The sequence below is a fragment of the Hippocampus comes genome, unplaced genomic scaffold (assembly GCF_001891065.2).
Source record: "Hippocampus comes isolate QL1 unplaced genomic scaffold, H_comes_QL1_v1.1 scaffold122, whole genome shotgun sequence".
In the NCBI taxonomy this organism is placed as follows: Eukaryota; Metazoa; Chordata; class Actinopteri; order Syngnathiformes; family Syngnathidae; genus Hippocampus; species Hippocampus comes.
This window is the reverse complement of record NW_017842059.1, coordinates 3,330,856-3,346,178: the sequence shown is the minus strand read 5'-3', so window position 1 is coordinate 3,346,178 and position 15,323 is coordinate 3,330,856. Positions and strand designations below refer to the sequence as shown.

The 15,323-nt window shown below is 41.1% G+C and overlaps 1 protein-coding gene across 6 annotated transcripts in view; it reads left to right on the top strand.

Moving 5' to 3' along the window:
* LOC109510713 (unconventional myosin-Ic) overlaps nucleotides 1-15,323 on the top strand; it is a 64,727-nt gene that overhangs the window by 34,821 nt on the left and 14,583 nt on the right. For 5 of the 6 annotated variants that reach the window (XM_019861203.1, XM_019861202.1, XM_019861207.1 and 2 more), the window contains 12 exons: nucleotides 1,598-1,753; nucleotides 4,300-4,415; nucleotides 6,627-6,825; nucleotides 7,293-7,373; nucleotides 8,602-8,781; nucleotides 9,483-9,581; nucleotides 10,380-10,490; nucleotides 11,582-11,653; nucleotides 11,766-11,885; nucleotides 12,587-12,660; nucleotides 13,155-13,260; nucleotides 13,968-14,048. In XM_019861203.1, coding sequence (XP_019716762.1) covers nucleotides 1,598-1,753; nucleotides 4,300-4,415; nucleotides 6,627-6,825; nucleotides 7,293-7,373; nucleotides 8,602-8,781; nucleotides 9,483-9,581; nucleotides 10,380-10,490; nucleotides 11,582-11,653; nucleotides 11,766-11,885; nucleotides 12,587-12,660; nucleotides 13,155-13,260; nucleotides 13,968-14,048 — 1,395 coding nt within the window. Of the gene's footprint in view, nucleotides 1-1,597; nucleotides 1,754-4,299; nucleotides 4,416-6,626; nucleotides 6,826-7,292; nucleotides 7,374-8,601; nucleotides 8,782-9,482; nucleotides 9,582-10,379; nucleotides 10,491-11,581; nucleotides 11,654-11,765; nucleotides 11,886-11,994; nucleotides 12,115-12,586; nucleotides 12,661-13,154; nucleotides 13,261-13,967; nucleotides 14,049-15,323 lie in introns of all 6 variants that reach the window. The other variant, XM_019861204.1, reaches the window with a different exon arrangement.

The window sequence follows — 15,323 nt, the reverse complement described above, 5'->3', positions numbered from 1 at the left end:
GTCGGGTTTGCTGGAGAGGTAGAGCTGGGTGTCATCCGCGAAGCAATGAAAATGTATACCAAATTTACGGAAAATATTGCCAAGGGGGAGAAGGTAAATATAATATCATCCATGAGCTTCCACGGTTCATTTTAAATGTATTTATTTCAATATTGCTGTACGTCCGCACAGCAGATGCAAGGTTGGTTGAGAATTACAGTTTATTGTTTTTATATATATATATATATATATATATATATATACACACACACACACACACACACAGTACACACTTATATTGCACTCGACAAATACACTAGATATTAAAAAAAAACTATTAAAACTAAAGTTGATGAAAACAAAACTAAAACTCAAAAATACTTCGAGGAAAAAAAAAAGCTGATTTTAGCTCTTCAAACTAACTGAATTGGAAAAAACAAAAGTCAAACAGAATTAAAAACTGTTAATGAAAAATAAACCTGCTTCTGAAGGTACATTTGTGTAAAACTTAAGTAGGCGCGATGCAATTCAGAGGAGGAAAGTGCTTGCTAAACATCAATGCTCCCTGTTATTCTCAATTATATTCTCTGCTTCACCCACCTTTTCTTTTGTTGTTCTTCTTATTCTAAACTCTGCCGTTCTAATTAAAAAGGTTTCTCCTCCCGCAAGCATTTCCTTTTTTTATCTTGTCTGTGGGCTCCTTTGGGACAACGACTACTGTGTACCACTTAGCACAACACCACCTGCCGTACCTCGTATGTGTGCATGTATGCTGACACGTCCTGTTCACTTTAGTCCTCCTGGCTACAAGCTAAACATGGATCTCGACAGCTTTAGTCAAATTATGAGTAAAACAAAAGCTTCCATTTTAAAATATGGCCTCTTGGAGAGACGTCCTGATGACCTTAAACATGTGAGTGTTTCGCTGTAAAATTTTGCAACTTGATTTGTACTCCATTTTCATTTGCTAAATGGTCGATTTTGCTGCAAGTGGGTTGGCGACAAAACCTATGACTGAAAAGCCTGCTCACCAAAACGTCAGAGGAAGTACTAACCGAAAAAAAAACATTTTGAATGGATTTGACCTCGAGCAATGGCGCTGATCTTAGATTTGACTCTTTCCATATTGAAATTAAATTCAGAAACAGCTGAAACACAGGACATAAAATACGGCATATCCAAATGTCAAAAAGGTTGTCACCTTTTTGACATTTGGATATGCCGTATTTTATGTCCTGTTGTCACGTCTTAGAGCGTTAATGCTACCTCTGTGCTGTAGCAATAGAAATTGAATATCTAGGTACTAATTCTTGTGACTGAATTAAGTCATTAGTGTTGTAGGCTGTGTTGGACTAAAAGCCAGGGTTCGAGAGCCTGTTTTTTTTTTTTCTTTTTATAACAATGATAGTTTAACCCTTTCAGGGACAGCGGTTACTACAGTGGACAGACAGCTTATCATGGTATCGGTTGTATGAAAGGATTAAATATACAGTGTGCTTGATATTCATTGTGTCCATCTTCATCATTCCTCTCATGGAATTGCCGTACCATAACTGATGATCTGTTTCACAGCTTTGGTTATTGGATTCCTGCCTAATCCCTCTCTGTCCTCCTATAGGTGGTGGGTACTGACGGGGTGCGGGCTATGATGGAGTCGGCCCTGACAGCAAGAGACAGAGTGGGTGTGCAGGACTTTGTCCTGCTGGAGAACTACACGAGCGAGGCCGCTTTCATTGAGAACCTTCGCAAACGCTTCAAAGAGAATCTCATCTATGTAAGTAGAAACCACTGAAGGAGGGAACTGATAACTTGTTACGTTTTATTAACAAGTGCAGAAAGGTGGGCATCGTCAGTCCGTCACTGAGCTTCCGTCAGTATTTTATGCCAGCCTCGTCCAGTCGAGTCGTCGTCAACAGCCAAATGGCACCAAGAACAGACTTACCAGTAATACGTCAAACGCAGCCACATCAAGAAAAAATAAGTGTTTCGGTCCCACTTTAAAAGCAAAGTATACATGATTTAAAACAAACACATTTTGAAGAAGAAAAAGAGTCCAAGCCTCTGCTGCTGGATGTTGGAGGTACAGTAATATGGCGCCGCTGCTTGCAACTTCAGAGGTAACAGGCTTACTGTTTGTTAACATGGCTTTCATTTTCCCAGAAAGGTTTACTTGAACCAGGGCTCAATTGGTCACATAGGCACCCAAATTTCACGATGAGTCGACTGAAAAAAATACTACCTATTGTACATGTACAATCCGACAAAGTCTTCTCGACTCTAAAAACACAATTAATTATTCGGGATGTTCTGATCTGCATTTTAAGGTGCTGATTCAGATAATCCATGATACGGCAGATATCTAAAACAACATGATATGGCAAAAATATTTTTGTGGATTTTGTTATAAGGGTTAATGAACATCTCAGTTCCCAAAAATCAGATTTTACTGGCTATTCCTTGATGGGTCAGGCATTACAGGGTTATTATTATTCAAAAACAGAACATTGCTTCAAATAGACAGTGCATAAAATGCTCAAATTATGATTCAGTTACTATTTGTCTGTAATAGGTTGGAAAATTGGGGGAAATGTGGATCATAATTTTCCTCAGAGGGAGAGCAACTGGTTGCAAATGTCCTGTATGGATTAAATAATCATCAGTTGCCATGTTTACATAAAGGCTTGTATTCCAATTGGAATAGAAACCAAATTGCCAAATGGAATGAAAATACTCCATCACATATGTCATATGTAATATCATTTGGGAATACAGTATGAGGTTACTATTTTAATTATTAATTTCATGAAGCATAATAAATAAGTTGTAGAAGGAAAATAAGAATAGTGCTTCAAGTAACGTGTAGGAATAGTGACCATTCAATTGGTTTTCAATTGTGGTTTCTAAACACTGCGTGGCACCCACATAAAACAGAAGAACAATAAATCCCCGCTACACTGTAATTACGTGAATAATTAAAGAAATACAAGACTGACTATTGAGATGTCAATCAAACTTGAATGTCTGGTACAAGTCCAGACAGCAATCGGCCCGCATTCTGAACCTCTCTGCAGTTAGCAAAGGGTTCCAACCGCTGAGCTCAGCGCAACGAAACTAGATGCTAATGCTAGTCCTCTGGTGGTGGCAACATTCGCTCCCAGAGAACATAAATGTCCTTGCATTTCCATTGAAAATAACCTAAAGCTTGCTCGGTTCTCAAATGATTTACATGAGGCTGTCTTTTTGGTCAATACCAAAAGGTGCGCTATCAATGTAGCGCATACATCCTTATTTTTTATAACCCCAATGAATGCAACGCAGCTCGTGAAATAGTGACCCGAGTTAGTTCAGTTCCTCGTTTAAATTTGTCATGCTTTAGGCATAGCTGGCGAAAGGTACCGGTAAACAATATAGTGCAAGGTTTTAAATCACTGCATTTCTTAAAATATTTTATATGTAACATTTTATGAGAATACTATTTATGTAATTGAATGTGCTACTGTAGCTAAAAGTGTACCTTTGCCATATGTAATAAAATGTGATATGTAGAACAATTGTCCATTAGAGTGATCGAGTGGACATTAAAGGCTTTGATCACATAATTAAATGGATATAAAACACTAGTGGGGGTGATAACAAAACATGACCAACTTTATTCTTCTTTACTAAGAGCGACTGACACGCAGCACAGCTTTTGAGATTGATCATTACCTCACTGTTTAAAGTGACAAGAGTTCAGAAAGTAGCAGAACATGCAACTGTCCGCTGTGGCTGACCACTTTTTATATACGGTATATATATTTTCTGACCCTGCTACATTAGTAGGAAGCAGGACTGAAATGTTTATTCTTTTCAGCTGCAACAAGAGATAGATTTGTAGTGTACAAAAAAAAAAGTTAGCGGTTATCAGTCTCAGTTTGGAGAAGCAGGAAGTTATCGGCATCAGTGGAGGAGGGCGGGGGAAACAGTTACTGGTACCTTGCATCCCTACTGTTTATTGAACAATTATTGTTATTTGGCATAGATTAATGGAAAAAAAACCTAAACAAAAATAGGCAATATCATTATTGTTGAAAGTGATTCAATAGCTGGTTTGGTTGTTTATTTTCTTGCATTCTGATTTTTCTAATTCATCTCTTCATATAAAATTACTATTACTTTAAACTACCATCAACCTCCTCGACCAAGTGCTTACCCTATTAATGGTCATTGCATCATAGAAATCCCTTATGCAACTCTCAGATCTCTCTTGTCATGATGTTTATTGAAACCGTACCCGAAAAGTGTTTTGAAACAAAATTGTGACTGTATTTTGTCTTTCAGACTTACATTGGCTCGGTGCTTGTGTCGGTTAACCCATATAAAGACCTGGAGATTTACACTAAGAACCACATGGAACGATACCGTGGGGTCAACTTCTATGAGGTCTCACCACACATGTAAGAATTTTTTTCTTTACTTTTTTTTTCCATATGTAATGTCATCCTTATCAAAATCCTTTCAAAAATATAGGACTGTATCCTATCCTCAATTTGCGCTAATCCTGACATTTGACATTTAGAGGTTACAAGCAATGCGTGGCTCAAGAAAATGTTACTGGAACTGAATGTTAATAAAATCAAACATTTTTAATGAATCAAAAAGGGAATCCAAACAGTGCTGCATCTCTTGCGCTAGTGTGGGTGGGTGGGTGGAGCCTGTGCCTTGCTCAAGGGCACCTTGGCATCTTCACAGTAGTCAGGAAGCAGACCAGCATCTCTTCAACAAGGAGTTGCCATATTTCAATTTTATTTTTATTTTCATTTTTTTTCCTGCAGCGGTCCTCAAACCATTCCAAATCCCGAGTCCTGATACAAAACCTCCTGCTGCCAGTTTTAAATCTGAGTTGTTCGCACATGACCATCTGTTTAATATGACCTTGTGTTTCCACTACATTCGCGAATAAGTCTGGCAAAATATTATGACGATTTTTCCTTCACAATGACATAACATTTGAACCTTCCCTTCTAAATGTCGTCAGACAACATTAGCTCACTGCAGCACTCACAATTTCTCCTTAGAGTTTAGAAGATGCCATGCCACAAGCGAGGTGTTTATTTGAAAAGTTGCCACAGGAATGCCGAGGTAACTCGCAGTAAATTCTCCCGAGACGATTAGGTCATCTACTAAACATACATGGCAATTTTCCGCGGATCCGCGGAAATCCGCCGTTTTATTTAGCGAGGTGTTTATTTGAAAAGTTGCCACAGGAATGCCGAGGTAACTCGCAGTAAATTCTCCCGAGACGATTAGGTCATCTACTAAACCAACATTTTCTTAATGGAGACTGAGGTGACTTCAACCAAATACTCTCCCTCGAGCTCACTCGCTTTCCAATCCAGTGGTTACTTTACTTCTGCATTGAATGCAAATGTTTTCTTCCCTTGAGTGGAAAGGGGAAAAAAATGGCAAGTCGAGATGGAGAGCCAGAGAGACAAGGTTAGGGAAGTGTGGAAAGAAATGTAAGCAAATGATACGATGAGATGCCCCCCCCCCCCAACCCCGCAACAGGGAATTCCTCTGAACTAAACCTGACCTCAACACACTGCTTTCCGTAATGTTGTACATACAATCCGAAGCCTCCTTGGCCAAGCTGGTTTATATCAACTCTCTGTTAGTCAGGTGTCAGTGATGTGTCCAAACAGGCTGAAACAACATATCAAGGCAGATAGCCAAGACATTGCTAACTGACACTAAAACTCAGACCACCTTTACACCTTTTATTTTTTTGGGAGATGGAAGAAAGTTTAAATGCTTCTATATTGCTGCATTTATCCTCCTGATTTCACACACTGGATTTAACTAAATGCTACAGTATTCAAAGAGTCATGATTTGATAACCTTTGAAACACACTAATCCCGAAACATTTTAGAGTTTCTGCAATTTATCCTTCATTCAATGATCACAGACCTGTAGTGAATTTTGCCATTCTGTTTCTTGTTAGAGAACAGCCAGGTGTGTGCTTTTGCACTGAAAATATTCAGCAGTTGGACATGTGCATCAAATGTTTAGATAAGGTCAACTTGAGTTGACCAATAAATTTCACCTGGGAGACCAATATCCTGAGGGTGATTCATTATTGTTGTTGTTGTTTTTTGTAGCACACAACAGTTACCACATCCAAAGTATTTGCCGTACATTAATTTGGGGTAGCTAAAAGGCTTTTCCCTAATCACTGTTAATCACTTTGGCATTATTTGTAACAAATCACAACCAACACCAGACTGAAAGACAGCTGGGTCCACCATATAACCCAACACAGCACAACAAGTACTCCCAGTTTATTCATTCTTGTAGAGACATGTCAGCATTTCAACATGAACCTCTTGGCGAGAATTCAGCAAATCTAAACAGAGATGAAGCGATGCTGCCATACGGATTTGTTGTTATCTCAAGTGCTAACTCTGCTTTTGTAAATTATATTACCGTAATGCTGCTATTTCTTTCAAGATGTGATGGATCAAAATAAATTATGCTAAATTGTCAATATTATCACCAATCAATGATGGGGCAAACCTGTTATTTTAGTTTATTTTGTTCACGGACACTGCTCAATTGTCTGTCACAGATAAGAGCGTGACACGTCTCATCTCTCTTTCCACTTGTCTAGCTATGCAGTGGCCGATAACTCGTACCGTTCTATGAGGACAGAGCGGAAAGACCAGTGCATTTTAATCTCTGGCGAGAGTGGCGCTGGGAAGACGGAAGCATCGAAGAAGATCCTGCAGTACTACGCGGTGACCTGTCCAGCCAGCGAGCAGGTGCAGACCATCAAAGACCGCCTCCTGCAGTCCAACCCGGTGCTCGAGGTGGGACGCTAAGATTTCTTTTTGCACCGCACTGACAGTGAGCTTTGTAATGTATTGCACTTGTGTTTGACTTTCTATTGCTGTTGAGAGAGATTCCCAAATGTTAGCTACTTCCACTTTGACCGATGTTGCATTGGTTCTAATGCATGTTAAAAAAAAGGGGACTTTAAAATGAGCTGTGTGGTTTTGTTGGCAAATTGTTTTAACTTTCTTAAAAATGCTTGTGATGTGTTTAAGAGATAATTGTAGCTCTTTATTGATGTTGGAATGTCATGTCCAGGTGCTCTCCAGATGTGTGCGTTTACTTTATCTTGTAATTTGTGGGCCCCTACACTGGAAGAACCTCTGGCTTTGTAGTTTGAATGTCCTCCTTGATGGCCCTTTGTTCACTGTGTTTTAATTCCATCAATCTTACTCTCTTACTCAAAGTCCACTTCTCCTTTACCCTTCCTTTGTTCTTTCCCCAGGCCTTTGGCAACGCCAAGACATTGCGAAACGACAATTCCAGTCGCTTTGGCAAGTACATGGATATCCAGTTTGACTTCAAGGTGAGAGGTCTGATTTACAGTAAGGCGAGGCAGCTTTGTAAAATTCATCCAGCTACCGATTGTCAGTAGGGGTGTTCACACGGCACACATTTGCTCCGGTGCTGCACCGATGTATTTTGTTGTGATATATTTTACACCGGAGCAAATTTTGTGGAGCGGTCACACGTACAAAGCCGCTGAGCGTGTTAACCCCGGCGTAACACCGGTGCAGCTCCACTTGCGGTCACACGGCAGTTTCTGCAGCGGGGCAAAACGACAGAAAAAATAGAGCTGTCGTGTTGGTTCATTTTAAAACATATACACAACTCAAGCAACTGCTGTACAGGCACATCCTTCTCCTTCTCAGTCTCCTCCGTGCCTTCTGCTCGAGAGGCGTTGAATGACCGCCCCGAAAACGTAAATCAACGATGACTTCAATGACATTCAGAAAAGCAAATATATAATGCGCCAAACAGAAAATCAAGAGAGGAAATCACAAAATAAATTCTATGGGGGGCGGGGGGTTGTGAACACACAACAAAGGAACAAACTACACAAACAACTCCGAGACAGTCCAGTCTCTGACAAAAGGAAAGATGACGTTTGGGGACTATCCCGCCCCCCGTTCTAGTTGAGATGGTATAGCCCTAGAGGCAATGTGCCGCTTGCTACTGTTATCAGCCATGTCTTGTGTCATTATTAAACAAACACATGACAGAAGTACAACAGAGCACGAAAGCAACGCATTCTCGCCGTATGTAATCCACTCTTCTCATGCGTAGCGAGGCTACTCTCCCCTGCAAACGAGCATTTGCTCCGGAGCAAATTGTAGCGTTCACACGTACCATTTTACATTGGTGCTGCCCCGCAAACGAGCATTTGCTCCAGAGTAAATTTTTAAACCACCTCCCTGAGGTGGGTTAAATTTGCTCCGGAGTAAGCTGTTTTCAGGGGCTACACCGGTGTAACTTCACACGTGTGAACGCTCAACTGGGGCAGCGCCGGAGCAGCACCGGAGCAAATCTTGCCGTGTGAACACCCCTAGTGTCTACATTCATGCAGCCGAGTCTCCCATGTTTTATGATGTCATCACTTTACTTCTCCACTCCTGCAACCGTGTTCATGGTCCCACAATATTTACCCTGACCTGCATGTTGCAATCACACTCTAGTACCCTAGTTTTACTCTTTCCTCCCGTACCACCTCACCTTGCTCTCCCGTGCGTCCCTGGCATTTGTCTCGTCGCCAGGGTGCCCCGGTGGGAGGTCACATCATTAATTACCTGCTGGAGAAGTCACGTGTGGTTCACCAGAACCATGGCGAGAGGAACTTTCACATTTTCTATCAGCTGATCGAGGGCGGTGAGGAAGACCTGCTTCGACGCCTTGGCTTAGAGAGGAATCCTCAGCAGTACCAGTATCTGGTCAAAGTAAGGGTGCTACGCTTTGTCTTTTTGTAAAACCGCCTGAATGTCAACGTCTGCACTACCGTCACATCCTGATTGTTTTATTTCAAATCTGTGTAGAAAGCCAAAATCGTGAAAATGTGTTGTCCAAATAATTCTCTACATAACTACTTTAACTGTGTCTCTAATGATGGCACACCAGTTGTTGAGAAATTCCATTTTGTCTCCTAACTTGTTAGTGGGCAATACCTTCAAAAAAAAAAAAAAAAAAAAACTCCACAGATTTTATTCTTTGACCACAGCTTTAGTTTTAAAGAGCAATTGGTGTGTGTAGGACTGTGTGTGAGTATCTTTGTAAGACAGGAAATCCCAGTGGGAGTTTGGCTTAATAGGCTTTCTGTCAGCATCTTTTCCTTTGGGGGCCAACAGCACTCTTACTTCTGCACACACACATGCACAAAGAGTAAGTGAAAAACACCTCAGACGTGTTTTTGTGCAGATTAGTGTTTATGTGGTCACACATTTCCAGCCCAACTGATTTGTGGATGTTTTTGTGGACACCTTTGACTTTACAAGGTTTTCATAAGTGTGTGCGTGCGCGTGCGCGTGCGCGTGCGCGTGCTCGTGCTCGTGCGTGTGTGCGTGTGTGCGTGTGTGCGTGTGTGTGTGTGTGTGTGTGTGTGCGCGCGCGCGCGCGTGTGTGTGCGTGTGTCTTTGATCATTAGGGTAACTGTCCCAAAGTGAGCTCCATCAATGACCGCAGTGATTGGAAGATGGTGAGGAAGGCGTTGACCGTGATTGGCTTTAACGGGGACGAGGTTGAGGTAACGATGCTGCATACTGAGCGTAAATCATAACTTGACATAGTTAGTAGTATTTGTTTTATCACCACTGGGAGATGCAACACCTCCAACATATTATCAACTGAAGAAATGTATGGCTGTAATCAGTGCACAGATAATAGTTCAAGGGGAAGTTTGTGCATTTATACATACCATTTCCCAGCCAATGCATATTATTCAGGGATTTGTGTGTATTTCTTCAACGATTGTGAGTTGTTTTCATGTGATGTCGAGTTGCTTTAGTAATGTAATGCACAAGAGACTGCTTATGTTACTGAGTGTTCTCTTGAGTATATCCCAGTCATCCACAGAAATTGTGGCTTTTTTTTTTTTTTTTTTTTTTGTACGGCGTGAGAACTTGTGCTCAGCGTGAGAGTTCTGATGACAGGTTCATGGGTCTGGGCTTGTTTCCAGACTCGAAAGTCACTGCTAAAAACAAAAACATTTAAGAGGAGGAGGGAGAAAGAAGATAAAGTATGCCTTCCGTTGCGGGGACATAAATCTGTTTACATATCAATCTTGTGGGATTGCACTTCTCCTTTTCGGGAGGAGTAAAATTCCACATCAAGTATCCTGAACTTTTATGGCACACGATTTTTTTGAAGAAAATTTCCTCTGCTCAATTGCTTATAATGATACACTTTATCTTATCACTTTTAGTTTATTGCCTTCCCTTTTATGTCCTTCATCCGCCACTTTCCTTTCCAATATTCTGGGATTGCCACCCGCTCAACTGCACCTCCTCCACATTCTCTTCACACAATGCATTTGTCTGTGCAGGAGTTGTTGAACATAATCGCCAGCGTGCTTCACTTGGGGAATGTTCAGTATGGTGGTGAGGACGGCATTGCCTGCATCACTTCTGACACACAGATCAAGTACTTGGCAAGGGTAAGATGTTGCAGCAGGCAAGTTTGCTGGAACTCAGAGAAAGAGATAGAGACCTGTTTTTATTTGAGCGAATCTTGCCAAGGTAGATCAAGACTGAGAGATATTTCATCACCGATTGGACTTTATTACTTGTGTATTTACGCCCGTTTATAATGACTCAGTACCAAATAATCACACATTGCCAATATGTTGCCCAATGAGATGGGTCATTACGTCGCATGTGAAAGATATTTGATGCAGATTGCTTCATTTTCCTTAACCCAGCTAACACACTATCATGTTTAACAGTGAGCCTCATTCTTGGGCCGTCCTCATCGAGCTAAACAACAATTAATTAATGTGTCATTGAAAGGGATTGTTGTACCGATTCTGTTACTGGTTCAGTCATTGTTTTCCAACATAGAAGTGTTTTATTTTTATTCAACACATGCTATCATGGACTACAGGACTGAATGAATAATTACTGTTAAGTGGCTGAAAGTTAAACGATGGCTATAAACAATTAACCGATTATTCAAATAGTTGTCGATTATTCCATCTATCCATCCGTCCATCCATTTCCTTATCAGTTTATCCTCACAAGGGTCACGAGAATCTATCCCAGCTGTCATCGGGCAGTAGGCAAGATACACCCTGAACTGGTTGCCAGTCAACCGCAGGGCACACATAGATCAACAACCATTTGCACTCACAATCATATCTAGGGACAATTTAGAGTGTTCCATCAACCTGCCATGCATGTTTTTGGAATGTGGGAGGAAACTGGACTACCCGGAGAAACCCCATGCAGCCACAGGCAGAACATGCAAACTCCACACAGGAAGCCCAGAGCCGGAATTGAGCCCTGCAACTTTGCACTGTGAGATGGACATGCTAACAAGTCGACCACCGTGCCGCCTTGACACTTAATTTGATCATCAATTACTTGATTAATTTTGACAACTCTACTTCATTTAATCCCTAGCTTTCCCTGAATCACAAACATTCAACAAATATTATCGATATGATTTCAGGTCTATTTTTCTTTTTATTTCCCACTTAGGTGGCTGACTTGCTCTTGTGCCTGCTAATGATGTTATATATCTCTCCAGTTGTTAGGAGTCAACGGGGCCGTGCTGACGGAGGCACTAACACACAAAAAGATTATCGCTAAGGGAGAGGAGGTAGGATTAGATGCACACTCAGTGTAGCATGGGTGCTTTATTAGCTTAAGTATTTAAAACATGTACACTGTCAGTGGGTCTAATGTCCATTTGTGTATTTTTTTTTCAACAGCTGATCAGCCCTCTCAACCTCGAACAGGCATCCTCAGCTCGAGATGCTTTGTCAAAGGCAGTGTATGGACGCACTTTCACCTGGCTTGTCAATAAAATCAACACTTCACTGGCATACACGGTACGCTCGTGCACGCTCACGCTGAAATTGGACTCAAACTATTCTAGTTTGACTGAGCAGTGCATGTTGACTTTTTTTTTTTTTTATGAACTAGAGCGTTTTTCAACAGCTGATCAGCCCTCTCAACCTCGAACAGGCATCCTCAGCTCGAGATGCTTTGTCAAAGGCAGTGTATGGACGCACTTTCACCTGGCTTGTCAATAAAATCAACACTTCACTGGCATACACGGTACGCTCGTGCACGCTCACGCTGAAATTGGACTCAAACTATTCTAGTTTGACTGAGCAGTGCCTGTTGACTTTTTTTTTTTATGAACTAGAGCTCCACCTTGTGGACATTATTTTAAAGGTCAACACAAAAGCATTAGTAATGTTCCACGTTCCAAGATACTCTGTATACACTTACGTGAGCCATACATTGTACTCACACGTGGTGGATATAAAAAGTCTGTGCACACTCATTTGAATGGCAGGTTTTTGTAATATTAAAAATGAGACCCACCTGCAAAACGTCAACAGCATCATACTCTGGAGTTGTTTATTTTCAACTTTTTTTTTTTGCAATGCCTATCTCTTCCTGTCATGCTTTTAATGTTTTATTTAAAGCACTTTGAATTGTCTTGGATGTGGAATGTGCTATACGAATAAACTTGCCTTGTCTTGCATTTGTTAAGGTTAAACGGGGCTGTTGTGTTTTACAGGATGACTCTTATAAACACTACTCTGTCATCGGGCTACTGGACATCTACGGCTTTGAAGTCTTCCAGCACAACAGGTAAAAATTGTTCATTAGCTGGACACAATATGGTCTCAAAGAGGCAAAGTGTCATAGCAGGGAGCATAAGTCCTCTTCAGCTGTCTCATAACTTGTTTGACGATGCGGTTGAACAGTTTGAAGGGCTCCAGTCCTCAAGCTGTGGTGACAGCCTGATTTACCAATGCCAGTTTTAACGGTGAACTCAAATCAAAAATGCTCTGTAACGTTTTCTTTTCAACAAACACTGTATTAATCAAAATACCATGTTTAAACTAGTGTGGGCACATCGAACATTTTTGCCATGATTTTTTTCGGACTTGAAGGAGACCTTTTAACCTACTGTGAATTACCTTAATCACCACTGTATCCAAATTTACGTACCGGTATATCAAGTACCGGTACTGACATTTGAAGATGTAGTTGAATGTGCATGTTTTCACTTAATAATAATAATTGTTTAAAAAAAAAATTCACATTTCCCCCTTTGAGTTGATGCCGCTGTTATGTTGCAGCTTCGAGCAGTTCTGCATCAACTACTGTAATGAAAAGTTACAGCAGCTCTTCATTGAGCTTACCCTCAAGTCAGAGCAGGAGGAGTATGAAGCCGAGGGCATCACGGTCAGTCCCCTTTTACTCGCAAAAGCACGCACACACATTTCGTCATTCAAATCTTCTGCCTGCTGATTTGCAGATGATTTGTTTTATTTTTTTTCTCCAAGTTACTCAAAAAAGGGGCAACTATATATAGAGGAAGCACCACGAGGAAACATGTCACCATTTTGACTTTCTCTTATGGGTAGATGAAAACTGAATGACAATATTCAACAATATGTTGCGTTCATTTAGGCTGACTTAACGAGCGATTTTTTTTTCATGTACGTTTTAAGAACAAAGCGGCAATGTGGGTTTAGTTTCAGCAAAATGATTGATTCACCCGCAAAAGGTCAAGAGCCATTTTAAATCAGGACCATCGGCTTCGCTGTGGAACTCTGCTAATACTGTGCTCAGTCAAAGGCTCCGTACACTTTGGTCAGCTCGCTGTATTTTTGTGACTCTCTAACCCATGTTTAAGGTGGAACACCACCAATGTACAAGGAGAATGGCAAGCACAGCATCTGAGTGTCACTGGTGACACCACTTTGTGATGAAAGCAATTGTGGCTGTCCTGGTAACATTGACACACTTCTAATTCGTTCATGCTGTTCGTCACCTGACCAGGCACATGTTGGTTTCTCTGCCTTCACTTTGTGAGACAGGGCCGCTTTAAGTTGGATGAATTACTTTTTCTTTTTCAATGATCTCTCAACAATGCTTTTTCTTTCTAGTGGGAACCGGTGCAGTACTTTAACAACAAGATCATATGTGACCTCGTGGAGGAGAAATTCAAAGGCATCATATCCATTCTGGTGAGGAATTCACAGCTGGTTCATTACTTCTCCCAAGGCTATGTTTTGTTTTTAGCAAGATTCAAGGGTGATGTCACTTGGTTTGGGGCGGGTGGAGTTACTCTCGCTGCCCCCAATACTGTGGGGCCAATGTCGAGTATGTATTTCGTTACCATGATGGCCATGGGTGAAGCTTAGGGGTACCAACATGGTGAGGGTACAACCAGCCCAGAGTGAGAAGAAAAAAGGAGCATGCATGTGAAGAGCAGTTGCATTTTCATTCATTGAGGCAGCACTTCATCACAGAGTCAAATTATACTTGGTTGTTATTGAAGCAGATATGTGCATGTGATGCATGCAAACACAAATAGCCCTGCTCCCTCATCGACGACTTTGCCAAACGATGAGTATCTGCCGTTTGTCAGACTTAAACCTTGCGAGTCAACGTTAATCTTTGCAACGCATCTCTGCTTTTACCTTTTGACTTTAACATGGTAGAGCCTCCATGTTGGAGCTGTTACTTCAACATGGCCAACCTTTTGCCCAACCTAATGGCAGTGTCAGGGACAGACAAATTTGATGTGAGGGTGGTCTTAAGAAAATTCACTCAACTGTTCATGTCTCATGGGATTATTGTCATACAATTTAGAACGTCTGAGTCTCAGACAAATTTTGGGGAAACTGGCAGTTTACAGAAGATAATCTTTGTTGGGGAATTTCACACTTGGTGGGTGCACAGGAACTCTACAGGCGTGTTTGCGTAAAAGCAATTAAAAAGTCAATTTTCGGTAATGTCCTATTGAAGAGGTAAACCCTCACAACTTAAAACAATTATTATGATCATGATCTTAAATTTAAGATGCCAACTGCTACGGATTGTCCATATTTTGTGAAGGAAATCTTTGAACGCTGCCACGTCACGACCGCAACGTTGAATATTATGGATATTAACCCTTTCAGGGACAGCGGTTACTAGAGTGGACAGTTTACCATGTTATCAGATTACAGGGTGCATGGTAGGGTTAAAAGCCGGTGACTCTGGTGACATAATGTGTCACTGCTTATTCATGAGCAGTAAATGTTCGTGGATGATAAGCACTGCGTACTAATGACAACTGTATCTATCATCGAAAAACAAATGCTATACAGTACATACACCACAGCACCGTGTGGTTACTCAATGCTTGTGGATATTCTCATTCGTCCAGATCATTTCTTTCTTAGTCATTACGGTAGTAATACGTGGCAAAATGTGGAGTGTCGCTAATGATGCATGATATTTTTATTCGGCGGTTT